At 45.5% G+C, this 21640-nt stretch overlaps 1 protein-coding gene across 3 annotated transcripts in view; it reads left to right on the top strand.

Moving 5' to 3' along the window:
* POU2F1 (POU class 2 homeobox 1) overlaps positions 1-21640 on the top strand; it is a 124147-nt gene that overhangs the window by 80112 nt on the left and 22395 nt on the right. For all 3 annotated transcript variants that reach the window (XM_084867051.1, XM_084867050.1, XM_084867052.1), the window contains exons 3-9: positions 7892-7992; positions 8858-8908; positions 10568-10687; positions 12801-12989; positions 14310-14436; positions 15831-15925; positions 18413-18586. In XM_084867051.1, coding sequence (XP_084723177.1) covers positions 7892-7992; positions 8858-8908; positions 10568-10687; positions 12801-12989; positions 14310-14436; positions 15831-15925; positions 18413-18586 — 857 coding nt within the window. The remainder of the gene's footprint in view (positions 1-7891; positions 7993-8857; positions 8909-10567; positions 10688-12800; positions 12990-14309; positions 14437-15830; positions 15926-18412; positions 18587-21640) is intronic.

Below are 21640 nucleotides of genomic sequence, written 5' to 3'. Positions count from 1 at the left end.
TTATCAGTGCTGGGTCAGACATCATTTTCTCCAGGTGAGAGAAGGGTCATGAAAGCCCGGGGGCCAGTGAGCACTCCTGCTGTTCTTCATGGAACCGAGGACCTGAGGTTCCCCCTGTAGAACATTTCCAGGTAGAATCCCTGCATTTCTAGGAGGTGCCTCAGAAACCCGCTGAGGAACTTCTCATCAAAGCAGTGGAGCAGGTGCCATTTCAGACTCAGAAGGACTGTTTAACCTTCAAACTTGTGTCGATCCAAGGATTATTTCTAATGTTCTCTTGCTTTTAGTATAGTCCTGATTTCTATCGATACATTTATTGCATACTATGCTGTGTGGACTACACTGTGCTGGCCTAAGTGTTCTGACAAGCCCGAGGGGTGAAATGCCAACACAGAGTTTTCTTGGAGTTCCTCTGAGGGAAGTGAAGTAGTGGGTGGTTCCAGGGCCCATGGAGCACCTCTGGGGAGAGCCCTGGGAGCACAGAGGACCACAGGTCACTCTGTTCCCAGTGGGCTGGCAGATGTCAGCAAGGGGTGTGGCCTCTCCGAGGTTCTCAGCACTGCCTGCCTGCCCATTGGTGCATGTGGGATGTTTTTTAGGTGTTCAGGGCAGAAGCTATAATTGTTAAATATATGAGAATACTAAGTGACACTTGAATTGAGATTATACTTTTGATAAATGAATAAGTCAGTAATTGATCCTTTCACCAAGAGATGACCCAAGCTCACATTTAGAATTTTTAAGATAGTACCCACTTCATTTTAAATTTAAAGGCTGCCTTACACACAGTGAGATTGTCTGTACACCCCCCCACCCTCCCTGCTTTAGGATGGCAGCTTTGGCAGCTTTTTCTGTTATTTTTTTTTTTTTTTCTGACAAGTATAAAAGAATTTTCCAGCCATGTTATACTTTACCTGTTGCTTAACATACAAATACTGGACTTCACTAATCTCTCAGGTCCACCGTATAGCATCCTGGCTTAGAGCCATGGCAGTGGAAGCTAGAGGTCATGTTTAAAGAGCATAGAGGGGTGATTGACGGGGAGGGGTAGGAAAGAAAGAGGAAAGGGAGTGATGTAAAATGAATCCCTGCCTTTGCCTCTGGACTAGGCAGGAGGTAGCGCCTGCAGCCTGTTCTCTTGAGTAGGGATTACCTGAGTGGGAGGAGACTCACCAAGGAAGTGGCTTGCAGGTTAAGACATGATCAATTGGAGGTGGTGGTGTTCCTGAGGGAAGACGTCTGTCTGGGCTGCATTGGTGGTTGTGGTCTTCTGTGGGGGTAGGCTGCTGGGAAGAGCAGAGTAAGGAACAAGGACAGAGCTCTTCTGCAAGGTTGCAGGGCCCAGTCAGGAGCCCTGCAGTGCCTGCACTGACCAGTAGGAGGCCACAAAATTCAGTCACGCCCGCCACACTGCTAGTGCTCAGTAGCCACCTGTGGTTAGTGGCTTCCATACTGGTTAGCACATCCATACACTTTCATCATCACAGAAATTTCCATTGGACAGTGCTGAGGTAGACACAGAGATCAGGGTGAAGCCAGCAGTGAGTTTATGGCCTTAGTATTCAGGGTATTCAGGTCTGCAGAGAAGTCAGGACACAGAAGCTTAAAATGTGACTGGTGGGTTTGAGAGTTAGTAGTATGGAGACCTTTGAAAGGGTTAGGCAAGTGGTAGGAGAAGAAATAGCTGTGGATAGAGAAGTAAGTGGTAGAGGAAGGGGCATGACAAACTCAGGTGATTCTTGTAAGGGAGGCTGCATAGCATAGTAGCTAAGAACTATGTTTTAGCCGAAACCGGTGTGGCTCAGTGGTAGAGCATTAGTCTGTGGACTGAAAGGTCTCTGATTCAATTCCGGTCAAGGGCATGTACATTGGTTGTGGGCACATCCCCAGTAGGGGGTGTGCAAGAGGCAGCTGGTCAGTTTCTCATCGATGTTTCTAGCTCTCTATCTCCCTTCCTTTCTGTAAAAAAATCAATAAAATATATATTTTTTTTAAAAAAAGAACTATGTTTTATATAGTTCTAAATTTTTTCACACACCAAACCACTTAAGTTCTGAGCCTGATTCTTTCACAGGCAGCTCTGTACTTTAGGCAGGTTATTTCTTTCTATGCCACAGTTTTATAATTACAAGAGAGAAATAAATAATAATGATCCATTGCAAGGAATTGACATGTTCATATAAGAGAGTAGGTGTTCAGTCAATGCTCAGTCATAGCACTTATTAGTATTAGCATTAGGACGTGAAGGAGAAAATCCTATATAATAAAAGGCTAATATGCAAATAGACTGAATGTTGGACAACCGAACAACCAATCGTTGTGATGTGCACTGACCACCAGGGGATGCGCTTGGAACATGGCGGGTGTTGGCCATGGTGGGATGGTGGAGCAGGTGAGTGGGGGTGCCAGACCAAGGCAGGGTACTGGTTGCTGTCATTGGGGCAAGCCTCTGGTGGTTACTGAAAATTCTTTGAACCCATGTGCCGTGGTCCCACCTGGTGCTTGCACCTGCTGCCAGTGCCAGAGCCATCACTTGTACCCACTGCCAGCACCTGGTGCTGACACCAGTCACTTCGCGCCATCAGTGGGTGTGAGTGGTGGTTGCCAGCCCCAATAGCCCCTCAGGGCTTCTCCACCTCCCTTTGCTCCTGAGGGGCAATTGAGGCAGCAGCTGCTGCTTACATCCTCTGCTGGCGCCTGCCCCAGTGGCTCAGCACTGTCATCAGGTGCAAGCAAGGCCAGCACTGTCAGCGCATGGGAGTGGTGGCGGTGGGAGCGGATCTGCCGCCAGATGGATGGGGGGGGGGGCGCGCAGTGGGAGGGGCCAGGTGGGGGCAGGGAGGATGGGCTGAGACCCACCTCTGTGCCCATTACAGCCTTGCAGTCCATGGTTCCTTTCAAGGTGCACGAATTCGTGCACTGGGTCCCTCGTATTGAATAAAGGGAAGGTGAGAGTGGGAGAGAGAGGAGTGGTAAAGAAAGGACTGATGATTCAGGAATTAGTTCCCAAGGAGAAAAGGGTGTTGCATTTCAGAGCACTGGTAGTTGAAAGGCAGAGGAATGGGAGAGTGAAGGGGCTAGAGATACAGAAAATGGATACAAATAAGTCAGCTTCCAGGTAGAAGATTGTACTGTAAGCAGGGTTAGGAACAGAGGCAATTAGAGGTGACCCTGTGGTATTGGAAAAAGAAATCAGGAAATAGAATGCAGTGGGGACATCTGAGAGTAGAGAGTTCATCCAAACAATAAACAGTACAAGCAGGATTGGTAGCAAAGGGTCATAGTGTAAGCTAGGAACCCTGACACCAGGGAAAATCAGAGGATTAGAAGTTTTACTGCAGCTCTTCAGGAACTTGTTTGTGTTTCTAAAGAAGGCAGGAAACAGCCACCATTAACTGGCTTATATCATAAAGGTAAACATGAGGAAGAAACATTTGACTAGGTGAGGGGACATGAGAAAGATCCAGCAGAGTAAATGGTAAAAATTTTTTACCAACAAAAACATTCATATGATGTTAGAAATTTTAGAATAAGGACTTTCTCTGCTTTCTTGGTCCTCAATATTCCCTTAATGGGGTATGTCTAAGTGATTCGAAAAGGACTTGGACACAGTATTCACCACAGGCCCCTCGCCCAGGCTGCCCCACACTCCAAGGCAACCCCCACCCTGATCCGGGACACCCTTCAGGGCAAACCAGCTGGCCCCCACCCATGCACCAGGCCTCTATCCTATCTAATAAAAGAGTAATATGCAAATTGACCATCACTCCAACACACAAGATCAAGATAGCTGCCCCCATGTGGTCAAAGATCCTGCCCCCATGTGGACACAAGATGACCAGCAGGGGAGGGCAGTTCAGAGGCACCAAGCCTGCAAGGGAGGGCAGTTGAGAGGGACCAGGTCTGCAAGGGAAGGAAGTTGGAGGTGATCAACCCTGTAGGGGAGGGCAGTTAGGGGTGACCAGGCCGGCAGAGGAGGGAAGTTGGGGGCAAACAGGCTGGCAGGTAAGCAGTTAGAATCAATCAGGCTGGCATGGGAGTGGTTAGGGGGTGGTCAGGCTGGCAGGAAAAAGTGGTTAGGGGCAATCAGGAAGCATGCAGGTGAGCAGTTGGAAGCCAGCAGTCCTGGATTGTACGAGGGATGTCCGACTGCCCATTTAGACCCGATCCTGGTGGCAGCCCTCCATGAGGGCTGTCAAGGTGGGATCAGGTTTAAACGGGCAGTTTAACATCCCTTGAGGGGTCCCAAATTGGAGAGGATGTAGGCTGGGCTGAGGAACACTCCCCCACCCCATGCACAAATTTCGTGCACCAGGCCTGTAGTCATTATATAAAAATAGAAAATGCACATAAACAAAAAGAATTGTCTAACTGCAAATAATAAATGAATCAGTCGTAAGTTTTGTGTCTAGGGAATAATTGGTTTATCAAAAGCTATTTCCTATAAAGGTAAAGGCATCCATTCTCAATGAGAAATTTCTTTTGAATTGTAAGGATGGCCAATCCTATTAAGAAGTTAATGAGCCTGGTTCAGTGGTTGAAAATCGACCCATGAAGCAGGAGGTTACTGTTGGATTCCCAATTAGGGCATCAGGGCACATGCCCAGGTTTCAGGCTCCTTCCCCAGTAGGGGGTGTGTAGGAGGCAGTCAAACAATGATTCTCTCTCATCTTTGATGTTTCTCTTTCCCTTCCTCTCTGAAATTAATAAAATATATATGTATTTTTAAAAATTAATGGTTTAGGAAAGAGCTGAATAATCCTACAATCATATGTCGAAGTCGTCATTGTTGGGATAGATTGAAAATTGCAAAGGTGGTATAGAGTCTCAGGTGTGCTGGATTCTTTCAGAGGTCAGAGGTCATACGCTGCAAGTTCCCAGTTTAATTAGCAGGTGATACTCAACATCATTGAAAGCAAGATAGCTTCCGAAGCTCCTTGCCCTTCTATATATTCAAGGTATAGGTCACCATTCAGAATAAACCATTTTTTATCCTCTATTGAAACATAATATTTACAGATGTTTTCCATTAAACCCAGTTCTCTGCAACCACCTTCTTTGCTCTGATTTAACTTTGCTTGGTGGTATGGGAGATTCTGATACTCAGTGTGAGACCCACTGTAATAAACGAGTTCATTTCCCTGCTTTTAGCAAAAGAGTCTGAGGCCACTTAGAAATGATTTTTTCCCTTTTTCTTTAGACACTAGAGGCCCCAGTGCATGGTATCCGTGCATATGTAGGGTCCCTAGGCTTGGCTGGTGATTAGGGCCTATCTGTGGGGCAACTGGTAGGATAATCAGGGGGCCCCTGCTGGCACTCGCCTTGGCTGACCTGGCACCACCCTCTTGCCTGCTCACCCCCCACCTCCACCGCCTGTCAGGACCTGCGGACTGGGGGCAGCTCCTGTGCTGAGTATCTGCACTCTGATGGTCAGTCCATGTCATAGTGACTGGTCGTTCTGCCATTAGGGCTATTTGCATATTAGGTTTTTATTATATAGGATAGCTAGATTCTAAAGAGATTACTAAAATATAGTATTATTATACTTTAAGTTTTCATTTCTGGCCTTTAGTCTTCCTCAAATTTTCTGTTTTCTTTTCTGGTATGATATGAATTGATCTCATTTCATCCCTCCCTTTCCCCCAAATGAATGCCTTGTTTTCCATTTATTTATTTTCCATTTATTAACTCCATTGTTTCACACGAGTCTGACCTACAGGGCCTCCTCACCATGTTTTCCATGTCTTGATGTGTGTGGCTATGTCTGATTCTATCTGATCTATTTACCCTGTACTAGTCCCACATGGCCCTGTCATTGCTCCATGACCAGTCTTCCTATCTTGATACACATTTGAGAAATAGAAGAAAAAAACGAGAAAGAAATAACTTGTTGGAATGAAGTTGCTTTGAGATGAAATAACTTGTTTGACATGAAATTGCTTTGAATTCATTGATAAATTTGGGAAGAACTTATATCTTTATAAGATATCTTATAACACTCAACCCTGTTGAATGTTATAATAAACTAGAGGCCCAGTGCACGAATTCGTGCACCGGTGGGGTCCCTAGGCCTGGCCTGCAGGATTGGGCCAAAATCAGCTCTCCAACATCCCCCGAGGGATCTTGGATTGTGAGAGGGCACAGGCCAGGCAGAGGGACCCTACTGGTGCACGATTGGGGCCGGGGAAGGACTGTGGCATGTCTAGCCCATCTTGCTCAGTCCCCCCCAGCAGCAAGCTAACCTACCGTCCTTGTCAGGGCGTTTGCCTCCTGGTGTTCAGTGCACATCATAGCGAGCTGTTGAGCGGCCTTAGAATATCATTAGCACAATACGCTTTGATTGGTTGAATGGGTGACCGGACAACCAGATACTTAGCATATTAGATTTTATTATATAGGACTAGAGGCCTGGTGCACCTGTGGGGTTCCTCGGCCTTGCCTGTGGGGATATGCTGCCACAGCCTGTCCTTACCTGCCAGCTTGTCAGTCCAGCCTGCTGTCTGCGTTGATCCTGCACAGCATGAAGTAGTGCATGAAGTAGCAGGAGGCTGGGGAGGAGCCTGGACTGGGCACCGCCACACTCCCGCTCATCCTGGCCCTGCTGCTCCTGCCACCACTGCTTAGGGCACACAGGGGGCGTGTCTGCGGGAGAGGCTCACACTGCTGCAGCTGTGCTCACCAAAAGCGAGCCCAGCATCTGATGCCCGTCTTTCAGCTAAGCGGTGCACCTGCATTGGCCTGGCGATGCCCGCTCACCTGCTCCATCATCCCGCTGTGGTCCTGCTCTCGTCAGGGCCCATTGGGGACAGCAGCACCTCCATTGCGTTGCCAGTCCCTACCAATGCCCCATGGTGTTCAGCGCATGTCATAGCGAGCAGTTGAACTCCCAGGGGACAATTTGCATATTAGGCTTTTATTATATAGGATGTGTTTAAATTAAGAGCAAGTTTGTGTTGCTCTTGTCAAAGTCGCCAGTGAATTTCTTCTGTCGAAGCCAAATGCTGAGAAGGATGAGACCAGGGGAGAACCCTGGTACCTCCTTGCAGCTCCATCTCCAGCAATGAGATGACAGTAATCTCTTCCTAAGCATCTCTCGCTCATGCTTGTCAAGCCTGTTTCCCAGTCACCACATCCACTTCTGATTTCTCCAACACGGTCTTAGATTGTAATTGTTACTTGTAGTTTTGTTCCTGTTTCCTAAGCTCTTGGATACTTGTCCTGCAGTCCTGCTTTTAGATATCATTTCAATGGACTTTCTTTTGCATCTCTCCTCCGCCTTGGAGGTACTTTGGAAAGTGCTTATACAAATAGACTAGAGGCCTGGTATATGAAAATTCATGCACTGGATGGGGGTGTCCCTCAGCCCGGCCTTCCCCTTCTCACAGTCCAGGAACCCTCAGGGCCAGGAGGTGACCAGGCAATCAGGGGAAGGCAAAGACTTCATCACACCTCTGCTGCTGCCACTGCCGGCAGTGCAAGCCTCTGCCAGCTCTGGTTACCTGAGCCAAGGCTTGCATGTACCTCTGGTCTGCCCTGGGTGGCTGGGCAGCTGCTGTCCGAGGCTTGCCTGCACCTTGGGCCGGTCTTGTATGGCTGGGTGGCTGAGAGGACTGGGGGACCCTGGAGGCAGGTGCATGGAGTGGCCTCACCTGCTGCTCTGGCCAGGCTGAGGGGACTGGGCGCCATCATCTTTGAGGGTGAGGCATCCAATTAGCATGTTTCCTCCTTATTGGCCGTGGGCGCCGCCATCTTTGTGAGGGTGTGACAGTCAATTAGTATGTTCCCTCTTTATTAGATAAGATGCCTGGTAAATGTTGGTAACTGAAGTCTAGTGCTTAATTTCATTTGAATTTGTGTTTGTCATAATTACGTTTTTTTGCTTGCTTTCTAGGCACACAAACGAATGGTCTGGACTTTCAGAAGCAGCCTGTGCCTATTGGAGGAGCAATCTCAACAGCCCAGGCCCAGGCTTTCTTTGGACATCTCCACCAGGTAGAACGTTCTGCTTGATTGTGAGCGAGGGAAGGGTGGAGGCCTGGATGCTGGGGCCTAGGCAGGTCTCTCAGGATGTGGGACTTCTTCAGTTGATCAAGCTTGGTGCTAATCACATCTAATCATGCCATACTGAATGGCTAGTCCACATCTTATAGTTTAGTTGACTATAGCTATTGACCCCACAGCTGGGAATGTGTCAATATTATGTTAATCCTCCATCGATAATGTTTGCCTGAGTCATTTATTATTATCATAGTCCCAGTGGTGGTCTTTATTTTAATGTAGCCTTGGTTTGAATTTCTGAACATATGACATGTGAGTGTGAATTAGTATGACAGCCTTCTGTGCGCTTCGTAGGACAGAATCCTTTCGGCTGGTGCTTGTAGCTAGGACTATCATGTCTTAAGGACTTGACTCTCTGGTGTGCTCATATGTAAGATTTTTACTCTGCCATGTACATGGAGATTTTGAAATTAGAGTGAGCAGATAATTCTGATAGATTATAATAATAACGCACGTAAGTAGCTTGTTCTTTTGTGTTCTTTCACACAATGTGGAAGATTAAGTTTTTAGATCTAAGTGTTTATGAATACAAGCAAAATGTGATGTAAGGAGTGTCTGATTGACAGTGTGGCATCCCGGTGATGCTGAGTGTGGGCAACACCCTCCAGAAAGCAGTGGGAGCAGCATTTTCTCCTGGGAGGTGGAGGGACCGTGAATTTGTCTGCAGTTTTAACCCCAGCAGGTAAACCTCTTTCAGCCTCAGTTCTAGCTCAGTGGCACACTTGGTAGAGGCACTTGAAATCCTTGTTGAGGATAGCTCTATTGATGGACCCTGATTCCCCTGGTTACTTACCTGCAGGTCCAGCTCGCAGGAACAAGTGTGCAGGCTGCTCAGTCTTTAAATGTACAGGTAAGCTGGCATGTGGGCTTGCGGGGCACTTTTTCCATTTTCCCGTAGTTTTCCAATTTCATGAAGTGAGCAGGCAATAATTTTATAATAGGAAATACTTAGGGATAGTACCCTTTCTGTATTATTGATTCTCATGAAGATCCAAATAGAGGTAATCACTGCCACTAATGAAGATGGATTTCACAGTGTGCTGCTACTGTGTGTGACCTAAAGCGATCAAGAAAGGCCCATTTTCAAAGTGTTCGGTGTAAGTCCAGGAAAACGCTTCCAAGTTATTCAGCTGTAGCGCATCCCTAACACCAAGCCAGATAACGTCTTAAGTGTCCTTCTGTTTCCAACTGGCTTCCTGTTGCTCATTGTCATACTCCAGTACAGAGGAACCAGTCTTAGGTTTGATTCTCAAACTTGAGGTTTAGCAAGTCACCTAACCTTCGGTGCTCATGTCTTCTGATCTGCCTTTAAGTGGGTAACTTGAGAGGATTGCCAGGGTACTTCTCTGCTTGGAAATGTTATGATTCTGAGGATTATAAGGGAACCTGTTTATAGATATTGATGTGCTTCAGTCAGTCACAAGTTTAACACAAAACTTAAATCTGGCTACATTGCTTCTGTGAATCATGGCAAAAGCATGCCAAGTTCAAGTATTAGGCATGACTCCTTAATATTTCAATCAGCCTGCTGCTTCCTTTCATTAGCATGTTTAGGGGACACAGTTTCTAGAAGATTGGTTTCAGTGTTGCTAATGACTCAAGACCTGGGGTTGAGCATTCCCTGCAACCCAGTGGAATATGGGCCTACCAACACATGGAAACAAGGAGGGAAAAGAGAGGGAGATAGTGCAACCTCCCTTTGTGAGGGAGAGGAGGTGGAAAATCGCCTGGGTTGCCATGGTAAACTTTCATCCCTTAGAGAGATGTTGGCAAACAGGCTGTGTCTCCAGTGCCACTTGTTTACAGTCCTGCACTGTAATTACCTCACTGACTGGCAGAATTAATCAGAGCCTCTATGTTAATTAGCCTTGCTGCAGTCCCCAAAACAGGTGCTGGGAAATATGCAAATCTATGCAGCATTTCAATGCTCTGTATAACCAGTGTTAATTTAACATAAAATGTTCTCTCAGTGCCCCTTCAGGACTGAGTTCTTTCCCTCCTAAGGGCAGCGTTTCCCTCTAAGCTGCAGCGTTACTTGATGGGTGATGCTAGATTAAAGTTCTCCGGATCCTAGATTAAAGTTCTCCAGATCCTAGAGGAAGTTCCATGGGCCAGGCAGTCACTCTGCTGTGGGAGTGAGGCCAGCCTGCCCTCCAAAGGCACTTCAGACCGTGGGCCTGGAGGCTTTCCCTTAGAGGGGTAGAAAGTGCGCCTCACTCCTCACCCCTTCCCATAGTGGAATTCCGCCGGTTTGTGGAGGACCAAATTATTTTTTATTAAAAATTATAATTGCAGCTTTGCTGGCAAGGGAACAACAACAACAACAAAAATCTATAAACTTAATATGCAAAATCAGGAAAACATAAAGATTTATAAGAAAGGAAAAAGAGTGAAACCAGAAAACTCATGACTGAATAAGTTCATGTTTTAAATAATTCCTGAAATATGGAGTTATAGTGCATTCCTTTTAATGAACGATTTGAAATCTCTTTACCCCTTCCACCTTCAGTCTAAATCTAATGAAGAATCGGGGGATTCCCAGCAGCCAAACCAGCCTTCCCAGCAGCCTTCAGTGCAGGCAGCCATCCCGCAGACCCAGCTCATGCTGGCTGGAGGGCAGATAACCGGGGTAAGTTTCCTGGGAGCATCGTAATAGACGTTCTGTGTCAGACTGCCATTGGCCAGCTGTTGGTTAGGACTCTGCTGCAGCAGGCAGTAACGGAGCTGGGCCTGGCACCATTATGTCTTTAGGGAACCCTCTACACTGGAGGCAACTCTGAGAAGGGAATTACTTACGTTTCAGGCTATCTTTTCTACAATTGCAGATGCTTGGGACAAACTGACGGCATTTCTAAGCCCATGTTTCCACTATTGCTTCGTCATACAGTGGAATCATTGTCCAGTGGGTGAGACTGGACATTGATGAATAGTAGTGACCATTTGCGTTATGACATCATTGCAGAGCAGAGTTAAAGAAGGGAATAGTGCCTACAAAAGAAGATTTAAGTTACAGTGTGATGTTCTAAAATTTAGCTTCTGGTCTCAAATTCTGGCTCTCAGTTTACCTTCTTGACTAGTTATGCCATCTCCCTGTGGCTCAGTGTTCCTTTGCTTAAATGCAGATGTTGATAATGCCCATGCCACAGTATTGTTATAAAGACTAAGGCTAATACTGTATGTAAAACTCATAGAACAGTGCTGGGCACATAGTATTCAATAAATGTTATTTATTTTTATTGGCAATAAGTTGGCTTATGTGAATATATTGAACATTTAACTTTTCAGCTGTCTTTGCTCTTAGACAACATTTAAAATATTTTTCCAGCCTGGCCAGCAGGGCTCAGTGATCAGCCTATGAATCTGGAGGTCAAGGTTCAATTCTGGTTAGGGCACATGTCCGGGTTGTGGGTTCAATCACCATTAAGGGGCATGCAGGAGGCAGTCAATCAATGATTCTCTCTCATCATTGTTTCTCTCTCTCCCTCTCCCTTTCTCTCTCAAATCAATAAAAGTAATTTTTAAAATATTTTTCCAGTGCTGAAAATTTCTCATTATTTTGGGGGGAGGAGGTGGGATATTTAGGAGTAGTGAGGAAGAGTTATTTATTAATCGATTCATATCACATCAACCCACAAAATTTTGTATGTCCTTCATTTCCATTAAGTATGTTTTGGCAGTAGAAGGCTCTTCTAAGAATTATTGCAAAATTGTTTACAAAATCCCATTAGTAGAGATGAAAACATGTTCATGTATTGTATGAAACCTCTATAAACATACCTGGAAGGGAATCTGACTTTTAATCGTTTGATTCGGATCCGGTCTCTGAGCCACCAGCAGGTTGTACCGCCCTTTAGGAGGAAATGTGCCGCCGAGTGGCAGTCCTTGATCCTCGGAATATGGCAGCGTTCCTTCTCCTTTGGTCAGCACGTGACCACAAGGAAGGAGGAGCTTTAGTGCAGCTTGAACTGAGTTGCATTGTGAAAGCAAGTTTAAATCTGCTCTGAACACATTTCTTCTGTTACTGGTTGAGTTTTGCTTTGGGTGATGAGTTTCTGCAATAGTGAGGGACACTTGGGATTTCAGGTTTATGTGGCTGGAGCTCTAGTAAACCTGGCATCAGCGATTATCTGCATGTAGAGAGGGGCTGTCACCACCTGTTTCACAGAGCTAGCATGTGGGAAAGGGGATGTAAAGCTGCAGACCCATTCCTTTCAATAACAGAAAAGACTGCTGGAGGGAGGGGGCTGCCGGGAGACTTGGAAAAGAAACAAATGGAGCTCATATTCTTTATTCATATCTTCAGCCATAATGGAAATGACAGACTAGGGCAGGATTCGTGCTAATGAGGAGCAGCTGGGCCTTATCAGCCTTTCCTGTGGTCCTCATTCATCTGAATACCCACTTGCTGCTCTGTTGGGTATACATTTCTTTTCATAGCCTGTCAGCGTTGATTTTTTTTCTTATTTCTTGCTTACTAGTTAGTTACTGTTTTGCTTGTAACCTAGGGCCCTGGACAAGCTTGAATGATTTAAGTCCAGAGTGAGGTCCACCATTTTCATTTAAATGTTCTGCTGGTAATGGTAGCTTGGTCACTGATGAACATTTTAGCCTCATGCTAAATAACCATGTGAAGTTTGTAGCTAAAGTCTAATACCACTTGCGTTACCTACTTCAGAGCAGTTGATTGAATTAGGGGCCCTTATCCTTTAATTCCTTCCAATTGTCTGTCTCACTTTGTTTAGCTCACTTTGACGCCAGCCCAGCAGCAGTTGCTCCTGCAGCAGGCACAGGCACAGGCACAGCTGCTGGCGGCTGCGGTGCAGCAGCACTCCGCCAGCCAACAGCACAGCGCTGCTGGGGCCACCATCTCTGCCTCCGCCGCCACGCCCATGACACAGATCCCGCTGTCTCAGCCCATACAGATCGCACAGGTGAGTGAGCAGCTCCTGGAGCCGGGCAGGGAGAGGAACAGTCTCAGAGCCGGGCAGGGAGAGGAACAGTCTCAGAGCCGGGCGGGAAGTGAGGATCAGAAGGGCAGCTTTCCTTTAATTGGAAATTCACTCTCTGGTTGTTAGTGGGGCCCTTGCAGGCCCAGGAGCTCCAAATAACTAACTGCATAAGGTGACAGTTTTTGAATAACGCTGGATATTTCTGCGTTTCATTAGCCTCTGGCTGCAGCCTGCTCTGTCCCTGTGCAGCCTGCTCTGTCCTGTGCACAGTGAGCGCTGCCCATGTGCGGGCCAGCGAGGCTCCTGCTGCCGTCTGGCGCCTGCTGCTGCCCAGCTCTGCCCAGTTGGGCAGAACTCTGTTAGGATATTGCTTGGTTTCGTTTTTCACATTTTGGAGCCAAGTATCAGAGATAATAAAAATGTATTTAAGAAGCATAGACAGTACCACCAAGGAGGGAGGCAAATGAGATCCTTCGTCTCAAGGAGAGGAAGAGAGAATTGGGTAGCCAGGGCAGTGAGGTCTGTGAAGATTGTATGAGCCTGCCTGCACAGCTGTGGTCATCCCCGAGGGAGGCCTTGGAATGGCCTGAAAGGGAGCGGAGTGTGACCAGGCAGCACAGAGAAGCCACTAAAGAGTAGGGGAGAGATGTCAGACTAACTTTTTTGGCTATTATATACAATCTTTATCAAGATGGCGTTTTTATTTTGACCACTTCCTTCATCACCAAAAACATATTGTTAGTGCCTAAGCTGTGAGACCCTAAGTTGACATTGTTTAATAAGATAAGATGCTATCGATCAGATTTTTTATGGATAACTTAATATTTCACAGTGATTTCTCAGTTGAATTCAATGAGCTGGTGCCAAATTTCATAAATCACTATAGATTTTTAAATTTGATTATGCAAATTCAGATAGCACTTTCAAATTTTACTTCAGAGAAAAGTCAGTCAAGTATTTAAAAATCCAACATTCTTTTCTCATTTGATTTTTAAACTCCACTTGATTTTTAAAGCCCATATTGGTCTCTGCATGTTAAAACACAAACTATAACTGTTTATTGTGGGAATTGGAAATAGCCATTGAAAATTAAGCTCATTGTAAGTCACGACACAATATCTGCCAACAAATATAGTCCTTGTAGGAGCTCCGTCTCTTTGTGGACACACCCGAGTGTCCCGTTCATGCAGGAGTGAGAAGTGTTGCCTGATTGGGTGGGGACAGAATGCCTCATCTGAGAATGTTACAAATAAGCAAACTTTTATCTCCCTCTCCAACCATGTTCTAATTCTAATGCTTTAGGATCTGCAACAGCTACAGCAACTTCAGCAGCAGAATCTCAACCTGCAGCAGTTCGTGCTGGTACATCCAACCACCAACCTGCAGCCAGCACAGTTCATCATCTCACAGACGCCGCAGGGCCAGCAGGGTGAGCCCATCACAGCTGTCCACTTGCAGGGCACGCGGCCCTGAAACTGCCCGTTGGAACATTGTTTTCCTTAAATTTTATTGATCTTTAAGCTCTCTCTTCATGTTAAGAGGAATATTTTTTCCATGCATACCACAATACTGAAGGTAGTTTTTCCCTGCCATCATCTCTCTAATCCAGGGGTCCTCAAACTTTTTAAAGTGGGGGCCAGATCACGGTCCCTCAGAGAGCTGGAGGGCCGGACTATATGAACTACTAATTCCTACTGTAACACCTCGGCTGAGCTCACTGCCCAAAAAACCTGGCGGCCGGATCAGACTCCTCTGCGGGCCGCATGTCGCCCGCAGGCCGTAGTTTGAAGACCCCTGCTGAGTCTAATCACTAAGGAGGAACCAAGAGTTTGGCCAAAAGTCTAAATGAAATCCCTCAACATGCTGAACATAAATTGGGTAAATTGCTTCTGGTGTTTTGGTAGTTTTTCCTGGAAGTATATTCAAAGAATGTGGGCCAAGAATTATACATGTTTCTAACAATCATTTGGTTTATTTTAAGGTTTGAGAAGGAGAGGGTGTTATACTAGAAGGTGTGCACGTCTTGTGAATGATAAAAACTGTCTTCACCGCTTTTTGGTGGTGAATATTGTATCAACAATCCGGTTGATCATGTTTATAAAACTGGTTAATGGCATCAGTGCAGAGGGTGTCCGGGTGTTTTTCAAGGCTTCAGCCCACTAGTGCTTCTCTGTGGTTCCTCATCATTGCTGTTGCTTAGCCTTTTTTCTTGACCACATGTGTCAAACACAAGGCCCGCGGGCCAAATCCAGCCCGCCAGGCCTTGCAATGTGGCCCGCACCGTGCTGTCATCACTGCACTCCGCTGTCAGTTTATGACATTGTCAGTTTATGACTGTTCAGTAAACCATTCGGCCCGCGATTTAGGCTGGATTTTAGATTTTGGCCCCTTCTCTGATTGAGTTCGACACCCCTATTCTTGACCATTCATTCACTCCAGAACCTTTTGTTATGCAAATGCCTGTTAGACTTAAAGGGTAGTCTGCTCCCTTCATGAACTAGACAATTCTCTGGTTGTTTGTGAAGGATTCTGCGTTGAGCTCTTGGGAATATCAATCTGCTTCCATTTAGACTACTTCACTTTCATCCATTCCGCCCGAAAGTGAAGAACTGGCCAATTAGAGGGTCATTCAGGTTATACTAAAGACATACCAATCTTAGTCTAATGTTTCATTCTCCTTGCCCAAGTCACATTAGCAAGGTTGAACTTTAGTAAGACTTATCAGGAGATCAGTTGGAAATTTCCATCTCACGATCATATTCTTTTTGCTGTGAGTTCAAAGTTGTCCTGATGTTCCTGGCATAATGTGTTGTGTTTTAACAGGTCTCCTGCAAGCGCAAAATCTTCTAACGCAACTACCTCAGCAAAGCCAAGCCAACCTCCTACAGTCGCAGCCAAGCATCACCCTCACCTCCCAGGTCAGCCTTCTCCCAAGGGTTTGCTTTTTCTTGTCCTGTTGTTTTAAGGGGCTTTTGGACTTCATTGAATTAAACACACACACACACATACACACACACACACACACACACACACACCCTAATTTTAAAAATCCTAGTATTCAAAAACTGACCAAAAATTCAGAGCTGGACTTACCAGCTTGATAAAGCACCACTACCAAATTGATGTAGTCATTGAAAATCTTCAAGGAGTCCCTTTTTTTTTTCATGTATGTTCATAAAGAATGGCAGTCTTAGTGGCAAATGAGTAATAAGTTTTGGCTATTTGACCACCCTCCCTCAGCCCTGCAGTAGAGTTTGCCTTGAACTATAGAGGCCTGGTGCCTCAGTGAAGGCCCGAGCACCCGTGAAGCTGCATAGAGACCCTAAGTCTTGTGTCTTCTCTCCTCTCAACTTTCAGGTATTGCTTTAGCTCATTTCTACCAGAATGTAGTTCTAAAAACACACCAGTCTAGGCACTGACAGGTAGGTGTATTAGACCAGTTCAGCTGTGACTGAGCATATCATTTGCGCATCTAAAATTAGGTGATGTTTTGAACTGCTGATCCTGGGGCCCATTCCACTTCTTACTCTGCCTGTAGTCATGGAAGTTTTCACACATTACCAGATTTGACAAAATTCAACATCTACTCTTGCAAATTAGGAATAGAGGGTACCTTTCTCAACCTGTAAAAAGCATCCACCAAAAACTCAGCATCATAAAGATGACCCATTTCAACTACAGGAGTGAAACCCACAGCCACAGACTTGGTGTGATCCTGGCCTGCGATCTCTCCACCCGGCCACCAGTCACAGGAAGGGTCAGCTGAGCGATGGAGATGCACTCATGGCAGCACATGTCTGCCACTAGTGATACTCAGAAGACTTCTCCTCGTGCTTGTGTTTTCATAATAAGGACATTTTATATTTCTTCCACAAAAAGGAAAGATTATACCCTATGTGCCCAAGTAAACTTTAGATGGATTTCACTAATTAAATGTTTTAAAATACATAGAAGAAGCAGGTAGATTATTTTTAAAAATGTATCCAAGTTACAAATAAATGAAAGTTTTTTTCATATTTGAAGCAATAGATGATATTAGAAAGAAAAAAGTTTCCCTCTTTTTTTCCTTTTGATAATTTAAAACAGGTACGTTGAAAAATAAAAGGAAAAGCAGATAGGAAAAATTTGCATTAATGCAACACAAATCTGTAACATTTGATCAGTTCTTTAAGGATAAGAATGAGAAAATCATTAATACTTTATATAAATGGGTTGAGATGTAAAACTAATTTACATCAAAGGAGATACAGATAATAATTTACACATGGGAAAATTCTGACTTTGTGTAATAAGAGAAATACGAATTAGGGCAACTGTGAATTAGCAGAACATTTTGAAAACTGCTGACAGATTTTGGGGAGAGATTGGGTGGTGAGAACCAACATGCTGCTGTGGATCAGAAGCGACGCCATTGTCTCTGGCCGCCCTTTATCTGGTTATAGAAAGTGCCTCATGAGTTTATCTCAGAACTAATTCCAGAGGTGGGAAAAGAACTACATGCAAAACCATTTGTTGTGGTGTCACTTGTGCTAGTGAAAACAAAAGAAGTGTCCAGCAATGAAGAAATTGTTAAATAAATTATGATCGTATTGCTTCCATCAGCCTTTGAAAATGATAATTAGAAAGACTGAAAAACCATAGGAATAAAAAAACCCCAAAATCATAATTTCCCTGGCCACTGAGCGTGGTTGGAGCGTCTATAGGCACTGGAGGGTTATGGGTTTGATTTCTGATTAAGGCCTCGTGCCTGGGTTGTGGGTTTGATCCCTGGTCCCAGAAGGGACACAACAGTGGGGGTGCGGGGGGCCACCAGTTGATGTGTCTCATTAATGTTTCACTCACCCCCTTCCACTCTCCAATAGAAAAAAACAGGATAATAAAAGAAATATAGATCTGTGGAAAATTCTAGGAAATACAAACAAATGAAGCTATTAAGTTATTTAAACTGTAGGTGGTTTGCTTTTCTTGTACTTTAATAATCTTATAGTAATATTTATAATATTGTGTCACAAGTTGGAGATATACAAGATAGTGATAAACAAGATAGATTAGTCCCTGCTGTTTTGGAACTTATAGTTTAAGTTGTATGTTTATTAAGTAGAGTCTAAAAAATGAGTAATCTATTAAAAGGCATAAAATACATGTATTCAGACCATTTGAAAACCTGAATATACTGAGTTTCATTTTTAGGTAGACGAGTTCTTTACTTGTGCTTACATTTTAACCTTACCTGTGATTCTGGTGGACATGATTTCACATTCTGCGTTTCTCCCGATCCCTACATATTACAGGGTCTTCATAATCCTCTCCCAATACAGCTGTTTCCTTAGGTTGTTTACTTGCTGCACAGTCCAGATGCAACCTAAACACCTTTTTGTATGTCTGTTCTTCTTCTTCTTTAACAGCCAGCAACCCCAACACGCACAATAGCTGCAACCCCAATTCAGACACTTCCACAGAGCCAGGCAACACCAAAGCGAATCGACACTCCCAGCTTGGAGGAGCCCAGTGACCTTGAGGAGCTTGAGCAGTTTGCCAAGACCTTCAAACAAAGACGAATCAAACTTGGATTCACTCAGGTAGATGAGCCCACCCTGAACTTGGATTTCCCTACTCAGCCTGCTTTATGTGCCCATTAGTTTTCCTGCATCTATAAGATTAGACTATTGTATATATTTGGTTATAAACTTATGATTTAATGCTAGGTTAAAAACCTTTAAGATTCTCTCAGAACATAGGCCTCTGAAATTATAATTATACCAATAGTGCTGAGAAAGTAAAAGATTGTGTTAGGAGATGATATGACTATATTGAGGGTTTAATTATTTGAAGAACATCTGGTTCTAGACCTTAGTAATATATATGTGAGGTAAAGTGTGTCAAGATTGCAAGTATCAGAGTAGCTGACGGGAATGTTTGAAAGGCTTGTTTGAAATAGTTTTTGTAGGGGGTGGAGACATGCGCTTGCATGCACACACACGGGTACGAAATGTACAAAATAAGCCCAAACTGAAACAAATTAAGAATCTGTCAAAGATGAAAAATCCAAATTAGTTTTTTTAATGCCAGGTAGCAGGACATTTCGAGTAGAACATGTCCAGTGGTTTGGCAGGAGAGTTGGCTATAGGCACTGCTTTAATTCCTCTTGTTCACCGCATAAGTGATACTGGAGTGGAAGGAAACTGAATGGCATTTATGTAAAATGAGAGGCCCAGTGCATGGATTTGTACACATTGAAAGGAAATTAATTAGAAGGTGGCGGGCAGGACAGGACTGGGCGCGACTGGCCGGACATGCCCTGGAGCCAACCTCCTGTGGTCTCTCCCCAGCCACTCCTACCTGGTACAGTGCCAGGGCTCAAAGGGCATCTGCCAAGTGAGCAGGGTCCCTCTGGGAAGTGGGGTCCAACAAAAATCCCCTGAGGAGTCCTGAAGTGCAAGTGGGCCCTCTACAAAGTTGCTGTTGCTCAGCAGCTCCTGTGTTGAGTGTTTGCCCCCTGGTGGCAGTGTGCATCATAACTACCAGTCAGAGCACCTGCCCCCTGATGGTTATTTCGTGTCATAGCTACTGGTTGAATAGTAAGATGGTCGCTTTTATAACCTCCTATACAATAAAAGCCTAATATGCTAAGTGTCTGGTTGTCTATTCCAGTGTTTTTCAACCTTTTTTGGGCAAAGGCACACTTGTTTCATGAAAAAAATCACGAGGCACACCACCATTAGAAAATGTTAAAAAAATTTAACTCTGTGCCTATATTGACTATATATAAAGTAATTCTCTTGAATAGGAATCAAATAAACACAAAGAAAGTATTTTATAATTACTTTATTATGAAATATTAAGTAAACAAAATAGTGAAAAATTATAAAATTCTTGTCTTGTCTGCACCTACGGCACACCAGGCAACATCTCGCGGCACAGCAGTTGAAAAACGCTGGTCTATTCAACCAAAGCGTAATATGCTAATGATACACTAAAACCACTTAATCACTCACTATGACGTGCACTAACCACCAGGTGACAGACGCTCTGACCTGTAGGTTAGCTTGCTGCTGGGGTCCAGCCAATTGGGACTGAGCGAGATGGGCTGGTCACGCCCTGGAGCCCTCGCATGGTCCTTCCCTGGCTGGCCCACCTCCCACATCTCTTCCTGGTCCTGGTTGAGCCCAGTTGGGGTCCTTCAGCCTGGCCTGCATCCTCTCACAATCCAGGACCCCTTGGGGGATGTTGGAGAGCCAATTTCAACCCGATCCCACAGGCCAGGCTGAGGGACCCCACTGGTGTACAAATTTGTGCATCCTCTCACAATCCAGGACCCCTTGGGGGATGTTGGAGAGCAAATTTCAACCCGATCCCACAGGCCAGGCTGAGGGACCCCACTGGTGTACAAATTTGTACAAATTTTATTATATAGGACTTCTAGTCCTATATAATAAAAGCCTAATATGCTAAGTGTCCAGTCGTCGGTTGGCTATTCAACCAATCAAAGTGTAACATGCTAATGGTATGCTAAGGTCACTCAACCACTTGCTATGATGTGCACCGACCACCAGGGGACAGACAGTCGACCAGTCACTATGATGTGCACTGACCACCAGGGGCACAGATGCTCCAACCAGTAGGTTAGCTTGCTGCTGGGTTCTGGCCAATTGGGACTGAGGGATATGGGCCGGACATGCCCTGGAGCCCTCCTGTGTCCCTCCCTGGTCCCGATCATGCACTGGTGGGGTCCCTCTGCCTGGCCTGCACTGAGGGACCCTCTCCCTGCCGCGCGCCCACCCCCCCCCCCCCATTGCACGCATTTTGTGCACTGGGTCTCTAATCCTATCTAATAAAAGTAATATGCAAATTGACCGTATCTTTGCTACACCCACAAGCCACGCCCATCAGCCAATCAGGAGTGAGTATGCAAATTAACTCAACCAAGATGGCTGTGGCCACGGTGTGAGTAGGAGGCTTGGGTTTCCCCAGCAATGGAAGAAGCCAAGCTTTCCACACACGCTGGCAGGCCCTGGACTCCACTCAAGGCTACAAAGTTTCAATTATAGAAGATAAATAAATCTCAGATACCAGGGCCTCTACTTGGGTCGCCAGGGGACATGGCTGGCCTGCAAATCACCACAGGCCCCACACCCCAAGGGAACCCCCACCCTGATTTGAGACACCCTTCAAGGCAAACCAGCTGGCCCCCACTCGTGCAGCAGGCCTCTATCCTATCTAATAAAAGAGTAATATGCAAATTGACTATCACTCCCAACACACATGTGGTCAAATATGACTGCCCCTATGTGGACATTTTATGGCCGCCACAAGATGGCTGGCACAAGATGGCCAGCCGGGGAGGGCAGTTGGGAGGGATCAGGCTTGCAAGAGAGGGCAATTGGGGACGATCAAGCCTTCAGGGGAGGGCAGTTAGGGGTGACCAGGCTGGCAGGGGAGGGCAGTTAGGGGCAAACAGGCTGGCAGGGGAGCAGTTAGGCATCAATCAGGCTGGTAGGCAGAAGTGGTTAGGGGCAATCAGGAAGGTAGGCAGGCGAGAAGTTGGGAGCCAGCAGTCCTAGATTATGAGAGGGATGTCCTGCTGCTTAGGATCGGGCCTAAACGGGCAGCAGGACATCCCTTGAGGGGTCCCA

The sequence above is a fragment of the Pipistrellus hanaki genome (genome assembly GCF_964339955.1).
Source record: "Pipistrellus hanaki genome assembly, chromosome: 18".
Lineage (NCBI taxonomy): Eukaryota > Metazoa > Chordata > Mammalia > Chiroptera > Vespertilionidae > Pipistrellus > Pipistrellus hanaki.
Note: the sequence above shows the minus strand (reverse complement) of the source record. Positions and strands in the feature narration are given on the sequence as shown.